This window comes from Coffea arabica, chromosome 2e, assembly GCF_036785885.1.
Source record: "Coffea arabica cultivar ET-39 chromosome 2e, Coffea Arabica ET-39 HiFi, whole genome shotgun sequence".
In the NCBI taxonomy this organism is placed as follows: Eukaryota; Viridiplantae; Streptophyta; class Magnoliopsida; order Gentianales; family Rubiaceae; genus Coffea; species Coffea arabica.
The window spans coordinates 42,180,487-42,189,524 of NC_092313.1; the positions used below are offsets into that span (position 1 = coordinate 42,180,487).

Here is a 9,038-nt window from a genome sequence, read left to right on the forward strand (position 1 = left end):
CAAAACTAACGGAGTGAGCCAAAGCTCAATGAAGTTCCAAATATCGAATTGGCCATCAAACAAAGTAATAACAGTGTAATAGTGAAATAGCGAGCAAACAAGTCCAATCAAAGAGATAATACTTCAGGTAATCAAGAATATATGGATCATATTCACATATAAGGATACAGTGGCTCATGTCTCGGCTCCATCCCAACTTGATCGATTGGTAGTTGACACTCCGTCAACTTTCAAGTAATAACTAGTCCAAAAAGAAAACCCCACTTCACGCCAGTCTCCGTCCACCGATCAACCCCCTTTTCCGGGCCCGCACGCCACATGAAACACGGGTGGTAATACTCGAGTATACCGATTAGCCGAGGAGATAACACTCCACTCGACATTACTAGTTACCCAGGGTTCGTTATCTAATCGACCAGACCCTTGCCGGCTCGACTCGATTAACTAGCCACAGGGTTTCTGGAATTCCAGGCAAGAAATAATTCATACACATGTAAAGCAAGTCAATTGAAATCGATGAACAAGTGCAAGTCTCATTAGGGCAAGTGCGATAAACTACACCCCTGCCCTGTCAAATCACTTATATATCATGTAATCACATTTGTCAAAGAGAAATCACAAATATCAAGTTCAATCAGATATTTGGAAGCACTCACCAAAAGTAGTGCCTCTAGTGTTCGCGTCGGGGTGGTACTCCTGGTTTGGAGTCCAAATCTGCGATAAAACTTGATTTAAGAACTTTGAAAATCAACTAAGGTTCGAAACTTAGACGTTTCATTCAATAAGAATCAAGAAATTGAAATTCACTTGGAGAATAGTTGTGAAACGGTTGCTCGCTTTTCAAACTGAAAAATTTTGTAAGATGTATACTTGGAAATAACTTTTGAGTCGAAAGTGCAAGGAAAACGAATTTATAGTGATTATTACCGCTTTTTCTAAGGGTAAATTTGGGCAGCATGTCCTTTGTATTTTCCTATTTCCAGCCATTTATGGCTTCATTATTTTCCTCATTCAAACCCAAAAGTACACACACAACAATCTAATTTCAATAGCCATTCAATAGGCTCAAGACAATACAAGGACAAAATCAAGCTAACAACAAGTGCGGAAATAAAGTTTAACAAGAGACAGATTTGATAGAGTTTTGCGTAACAGACACAACCAAAGCTACGCTTATCGGATTGGGGTGAAACTTATACCGTTTCGAAGCTAAGACGAAGGTCTACAACTTTCATGCAGATCACGTAATCAAATTTCTAGTGTAACCCCATCAAATTCCCAATTCACCGAACCAACTTCCAACTAACTGGCTAGTTAACCATACTACATTTAAATGGTCATATCTCAGGTTACCAAAGTCCGTTTAAGGCGTTCTTTGAGGCGTTGAAAAGCTAAGACAGAGTACTAAAACTTTCATGTTTTAGAAAATGGCTAAATCAGCACATATCATAGTGAATATACACAGTCAACTAGATGAACTGTCTAAAACGGATCACTGGATACATCCTAGGGCAGTGAGGGTATTTTGGTCTTTTCACAGGGTACGTTGCTCCGATTGGGCTGACATTTTGTAGGTAACTAAAAAACATCTTTCTATACAACTTTCATGTTTTATTCTAAGCCTAATTCGGCCTCTAACATCACGAACTGGAACTGGACAGAACTGAAGTCAAATTTTCCAGAAATCTGGAATTTTACGGTTTCAAAGGAAACTTTTTTCCTTTCTTGCTTCAATCACTACCACAATCACTTATATAAACTTAGATATAACATATACATCCATACAACAAGTATAGGCAACAAATACCTCAAACGCTAACTCATGTAGCTCAAGAAAACATACACTATATCCACCCAAATCATGATAATAGCTATCATCCACCACAAATTTAAGGTGCTATGCCAAGTTAAACAAGATTAAGTGTAAGAAATGGGGAAATCAGCATTATTACCTTGCTAAAGTGACTACCAAGAGCAACCCTAGCTTTTCCTTCCAAAATTTCACCAACACACCACCAGCTAAACACTCAAGGAAGGTTTTAATCGGTTTAGTTTCTTGTTTCCTCACTTAATACACTCAAACTCAAGATGAAATGGTGCAGCTCTCCCTTGGTTTTTCTCTCCCTCTCTCTCGGCCAAAGTAGCAGAAAAATGAAGAAGAAAGGCAGCTCCAAGGTGATAAGAAGGCAAGACAATTGGTCTTGGTCAAGGCACTTAGTTGGTGAGGAGGGGCTCAAGGCTGCTCAAACTTCTAGTGCTCAGGTCATGCAAATACCCAGTGGTCCAATTACAAGAGCGCGTGCTAGGAGAATTCAAGATTCACTTCAAGCTCTTGTTTGCACGATTCAAGAACGAGTTGGTGATGACTTGAGGACCATTGAAGGATTACATAATGGAGAAACTACTCTCTACACTTTCCTTCAAATGGAAGAACCAAATGAAGACTAGTTCATGGAATACTAGCTTGCTAATTAGGGTTTTTTAGTTACCATTATTAGTTGTTGTTAGCATTAATAATTTCGGTCAATTTTACTTCACTTTGGCCGAATTCAGAGTCTTAATTTTAGTCCATTAGTAGTTAGATATTTTCACCCTAAATGAAGGGCAAGGTCGTCCATTGGACATTCTAGGGTTTGAGTCCTGTAAGGCTATATATAGCCTAGGTTTTCATTCATTAAAGACAATTCAGATTTTATAAAATATTCGTGAGTTTATTCACTGTCTCTTGCCTCAAGAGAATTTCCTTTGAATACTTGAGAATCAATCTCAAGCTGTTCATTGAACTTATCAATCAAGTAGTCTCCTTGATTGTGGCGTTCTTCTATCTTTACTTTTGGTTCACTAAATTTGCTAGTCTTGGGTTAAGGATTATCCTTAGTTCGTGGCTCGTGATTCTAGAAGGGTCAAAGTTCCGCAAACCCACTCAACTTGGTGTTCGTCTAGATCCGTCGCACATCAGTTGGTATCCAGAGCTAGTCGACGACATGAAGTATATCCCGTTGAGTTTGTTCGTAAGCTTTCTAGTCAATTTTATTTTGCAAAACTGGTCGTGTCTCTCTTTGTGTTAAGTCCGATTATTATTACAAAAAAAAAAAAAAATTCTGTCCGCCTTGCTTGTTCTTGTTGCGTCGCTCTTTGTTTTCTTTTGCTTCGCGTCCACTTCGTGCATTACTTGTTGTGTGATTCTGTCTTGAAGCCTACCTTTAAGTGTAACCGAGTTGTGTGCCTTGCATATTCTGCTTGGATAAAAAAAAAAAAAAAAAATTCTGCGACGGCTAGGGTTTTCCTTGGGCACAAGTTTCTTACCTAATCTGTCCAAACTTTAGTTTATTCCACCAAGTTGTTTTCATTAATTTCCTAAACTGATTTTTGTGGTTAAACTTCTTTGGGGTTGGAATCTTGAAGAGGGACTACAATAATCTAGGGTTTCTTGAGTTCCTTGAAACTAATCTTGAAGTCTTGAAACTTTGATACATGTCTTGATAGTTGTTGGAGGATTGAAGGAGAACATTGGTTTGACATTAACATTCTGGAATTTTACCCAAAAACAGCCGAGTAATTGTGTGTTTTAGAGTCAAAAAAAAAAAAGGAAGAAAAAAGAAAAGGCATTCGGGTAGCAAGCAACAAAGAAAGAAGCCGAAATTTTATTGACCAAGCTGTCTTGTTACTCCTTGTTCCAAACCAAACCAGAAACTACACCAGGAAAAAAAAAAAAGAAAAGAAAAGAAACTCAAAAATTCTGTCCAACCTCTTCTTGAAAGTCTCGAACACCTTGCGTCTTGATCACTTGAACAACCCTTGCTTGAGGTTCTTGATTATCTTGGGCCTTAAAAACTTGCACTTGCCTTCGTATAAAAAGTTTCTTGTACGTTCTTGCATCCATACGGGGCTTCCTTGGTTTAGGAGTAAATCTCTTGGGAATTTCTTGAGCAAGCCGCTTGGGGGACTCTTGAGTGACAATACTCTCGTTGTCTTGAGAAGCCATTTCCTTGAAACAAGAAACAAAATTGCCGTGGCCTTGTCTAAGGAAGAGAGAACAGAATTGTGCGTTGCGTCTTGAAGGAGAAAGGCCAAATTGTTGGCATGCTAAGGGCGGCTGGAGAGAGGAAATTTTAGTGAGGGATAGTCGACTTTTTGAAGGCTTCAAGAAGACAAGAAATCTGGAATTTTTTCGTGGAAGCAATTCTGATTTGATAAGGTAACAAATCTGGAAATTTTCAGCGGTTAGGAAGCTACCAAAATTCTGTTTTGCAGCCGACTTTGGAAGGTTTAAAAGGAGCAGAAATCTGGAAATTTTTTAGCTACCAAATTCTGTTTTGCAGCCAACTTTGGGAGGTTTCAAAAGAGAAGGAAATCTGGAATTTTTTTGGGAACAATTCTGATTTGTTATAGCCAACTTTAGGAAGGCTTTTGGAGAGGGAATCTGGAAAAATTTTGGTAATAATTCTGTTTGGTTAGCCGACTTTAAGGAAATTTCCAAATAAGTCCAACACCTAACTTGTTTCCAAAAATCAATTGGGCAATTAAGTAAAGCACTTGGGAACTCCATCATCGTACTTGGACTTTCTTTTTTTCTTTGTACATCAATTCTTCCCTCTTCCATTCCTTATTCATTACTTGAGCTTTCCATTTCTACTTTTTGTTTCCTTGTTCTTTTGATACAATTGGGAGCTATTTTGATTAAAGTTTGATTGAACTTCCTTGAGAAAATTTCTGATTTCTTCAAAGGAAACAAACAAGTGGTTTGAGCAGTGAATTGGTGAGATCATTAGAGTGACATAAGCACTTGAGTGAAAACACGAGAGGAGTGAAACACTTAAGGGAGCAAGTGAGGCATTTTCTCCTAACAATTTGTCAAGTTTTGCAGGTTTCACCATGTCTCAGGAAACTGAACTTACCATTGCTCAGTTATCACTTAAAATGGATAATATGTGGAAGGAAATGCAGAGGAGATTTGACCAAAGGTTGGAAACAATCCATGAGCAAATTGATCAACTAAGTTCGTCTAGGGCTTCTTCTAGGAAATCTAGGGGAAAATCCACCCTGGGGGAATCTAGTGACTCCAATACTGATTCGGAACATGAGGCATACGAGCAAAGAAGACCAAAGCGAAACACAAGAGCAAACGGTGATGCCATCAAGGGGATTAAGATGCAGATTCCTCCTTTCCAAGGCAAATCTGATCCGGATACATACCTTGAATGGGAGAGTCGAGTGGAGCTAGTATTCGGTTGTAATGACTACACCGATGCACAAAAGTTGAGACTTGCCGTAGTAGAATTCACCGACTATGCCATAGTTTGGTGGGAACAAGTGGTTACAAGCAGGAGAAGGTGTGGAGACCCACCTATAACCACTTGGACTGAGCTCAAGAGACTGATGAAGAAGCGATTTGTACCAAGTCACTACCATAGAGACTTGTACCAAAAACTTCAAACCATGACACAAGGTCAACGCTCAGTTGAGGACTACTACAAGGACATGGAAATCTCCATGTTAAGAGCTGATATTCAAGAAGATAGAGAGGCTACAATGGCAAGATTTCTCAATGGTCTGAGGGTTGAAATAGCCGATCAACTGGAGCTTCAATACTATGTGGAGATAGAAGATATGGTGGAGAAGGCTATCAAGATTGTGCAAAGGCTCAAGAGGAGGGGTACAACCAGAAATTATAACCCTCATCCACACACATTTACTCGACCATTCCAGCCTAGAAGGGAAGAGAGAGGTTCGAATACTTGGACCACTCCAAAGCCGAAGCAAGATCAAGGGTCAAGCTCACGGCCACCTTTTACCAAAACCGACTCCAAGGTTGTTTCCAAGCCAACAATTGAAACTTCAAAACCTAGGAATCGTGACACCAAATGTTGGAGGTGTCAAGGAGTTGGGCATATTGCAAGTCAATGTCCAAACCCAAGGACCATGCTTGTCCTACCAAATGGAGACATTGTCACTGATGATGAAGAGGAGGATTACAAAGACATGCCTTCCTTGGTTGAAGAGGAAGATGAGATAGAGGAAGTTCCAACTCAAGACAAAGTTGGATTGGTAGCAAGAAGGGCACTAGCTACTCAAGCTAGTAAAGATGAGCTTCAACGTGACAACATCTTTTACACTAGGTGTCATGTGACCAACAAGGTATGCAGCTTGGTGATTGACCCCGGAAGTTGCACTAATGTTGCTAGTGCATTGATGGTGGAGAAACTAAACTTGCCAACTAGTGAGCACCCCCGTCCCTACAAGCTTCAGTGGTTAAACAACAGTGGAGAGGTACGTGTTCATAAACAAGTTTTGGTTACTTTTCGCATTAGTAGGTATGAAGATGATGTTATGTGTGATGTAGTACCAATGTAAGCTGCACATATACTCTTAGGGCGTCCTTGGCAATTTGACAAAAGAGTCACTTTTGATGGTTTCTTGAACAAATACTCTTTCATACATAATTGTAAAAAGATTACACTTGCACCTCTTACACCTCAACAAGTGCATGAGGATCAAGTTAGTCTACAAAAAGAGTATGACTTGCATACTACCACCAAGAAGGACAACGCCAAAGCTAAGAAATTGGTGACGGCCGACCCTTCTTCAAGCAAGTTGGATCACTCTCATTCGGCCTTAGAGCCCACACAGGAGAGAAAACCCAGCATGCTTGCCAAGGTGAAAGATGTGAGACAGGCCTTGCATTCTAATCAGGTGTTATTTATTTTATTTGGCAAGGAATCCTTACTCACTAATGCTCTTGATGCTTCTTTGCCTAGTGTTATTACTAACCTCTTACAGGAGTATCAAGACGTCTTTCCTGAGGATATACCTAATGGATTGCCTCCATTAAGGGGAATTGAACATCAAATTGATTTCATTCCTGGATCTTCCCTTCCAAACAAGGCACCATATAGGACCAATCCTGAGGAAACCAAGGAGCAACAACGACAAGTGGAGGAGTTGCTTAGTAAGGGTTGGATTAAAGAGAGTCTAAGCCCTTGTGCTGTACCAGTTCTACTTGTTCCAAAGAAAGATGGAGGATGGAGAATGTGCACTGATTGTAGGGCAATTAATGCCATCACGGTAAAGTACCGCCATCCCATACCTCGTTTGGATGACATGCTTGATGAATTACATGGTGCAATCATTTTTACTAAGATTGATTTGAAAAGTGGTTACCATCAAATTCGCATGAAAGAAGGAGATGAATGGAAAACTGCATTTAAGACAAAACATGGACTTTTTGAGTGGTTGGCATGCCTTTTGGGCTAACCAATGCACCAAGTACTTTTATGAGACTCATGAATCATGTTTTACGTTCTTTCATTGGTAAATTTGTGGTCGTTTACTTTGATGACATTTTGATCTATAGTAAGAGTCTAGATGAGCATGTTGTGCATTTACAAATGGTCCTAGATGCACTTCGCAAGGCGAGCCTCTACGCTAACCTTAAGAAGTGTACCTTTGGCACAAATCAATTGGTTTTCCTAGGCTATGTTGTAAGTGAGCAGGGAATTCATGTTGATCAAGACAAGGTGAAGGCTATTAGTGAATGGCCAACCCCTACCACTGTAAGTGAGGTGAGAAGTTTCCATGGCTTGGCAAGCTTCTACAGGCGTTTTGTCAAGGATTTTAGCACAATTGCTGCCCCACTTACGTCAATTGTCAAGAAAGATGTGCAATTTCATTGGGGAGAGGAACAAGCTAAGTCTTTCCAATTACTTAAGCACAAGCTCACACATGCACCTGTTCTTAGTTTACCTAATTTTGACAAAGCTTTTGAAGTAGAGTGTGATGCTTCTGGTTTAGGTATTGGTGCTGTCTTACTTCAAGAGGGCCGCCCAGTTGCCTACTTTAGCGAGAAGTTGAATGGAGCTGCTCTAAACTACTCAACATATGATAAGGAACTGATGGCCTTAGTGCGAGCTCTACAAACATGGCAACATTACCTTCGCCCTCGTGAGTTTGTCTTGCACACAGATCATGAGTCGCTCAAGCATATCAAGTCCCAAGACAAGTTGAGTAAGCGACATGCACGATGGATTACCTTCATTGACAGTTTTACCTTTGTAATCAAATACAAGACAGGTAAGACGAATGTAGTGGCTGATGCACTCTCGCGAAGGCACACACTTATCACTACATTAGATGCTAAGTTGCTTGGTTTTGAATTCCTTAAAGAACTTTATGCAACTGACTCAGATTTTGGTGAGATTTTTTCCTCCTTGCCACGACACTCTCGTGAGCATTATTTCATCTCTCAGGGGTTCTTATACTACAAGGACAAGCTTTGCATTCCCAAGAGCTCCATGCGCACACTCTTAGTAAGAGAATCTCATGGAGGAGGGCTAATGGGGCACTTCGGCATTGCCAAGACCTTAATGATTCTCCAAGAACATTTCTTCTGGCCACGTATGAGGAGTGACATGGAACGCCACATTGAGAGGTGCGTGACTTGTCACCAAGCAAAATCAAAGGTACACCCTTATGGTCTCTATACGCCTTTGCCAATTCCACATGAACCATGGGTTGATCTGTCAATGGATTTTGTTCTTGGACTACCTAGGACTAGAAAAGGACATGATTCAATCTATGTGGTAGTTGACCGTTTCTCCAAAATGGCCCATTTTATTCCTTGTCTTAAAACAGATGATGCTAAGCATGTTGCAGATTTATTCTTTCGTAAGATAGTTAGATTACATGGCATGCCACGCACTATTGTTTCTGATAGGGACGCCAAATTCCTTAGCTATTTTTGGAAAACTTTGTGGTGTAAACTAGGTACTAAATTGCTATTTTCTACTTCTAGCCACCCACAAACTGATGGTCAAACCGAGGTTGTTAATAGGACTTTATCTACCCTATTGCGCGCAATTATTAAGAAGAACATTAAATCTTGGGAAGATTGCTTACCACATGTGGAATTTGCATACAATCGCACTGTTCATTCTGCTACACATTATTCGCCGTTTGAAATTGTGTATGGCTTTAACCCTCTCACACCTTTGGATTTAACTCCTTGACCTATTCATGAGAGAGTTAACTTGGATGGTAAG

The 9,038-nt window shown here is 40.1% G+C and overlaps 1 protein-coding gene across 1 annotated transcript; it reads left to right on the top strand.

The window, feature by feature from the left end:
• Positions 1-4,875: 4,875 nt before the first annotated feature.
• Positions 4,876-8,806, top strand: LOC140036299 (uncharacterized). The gene is made up of 4 exons (XM_072077657.1): positions 4,876-6,270; positions 6,781-7,120; positions 7,792-8,672; positions 8,792-8,806. Exons 1-4 carry the CDS (start codon positions 4,876-4,878, stop codon positions 8,804-8,806), a joined length of 2,631 nt encoding a protein of 876 aa, XP_071933758.1.
• The last annotated feature ends 232 nt before the right edge of the window (positions 8,807-9,038 follow it).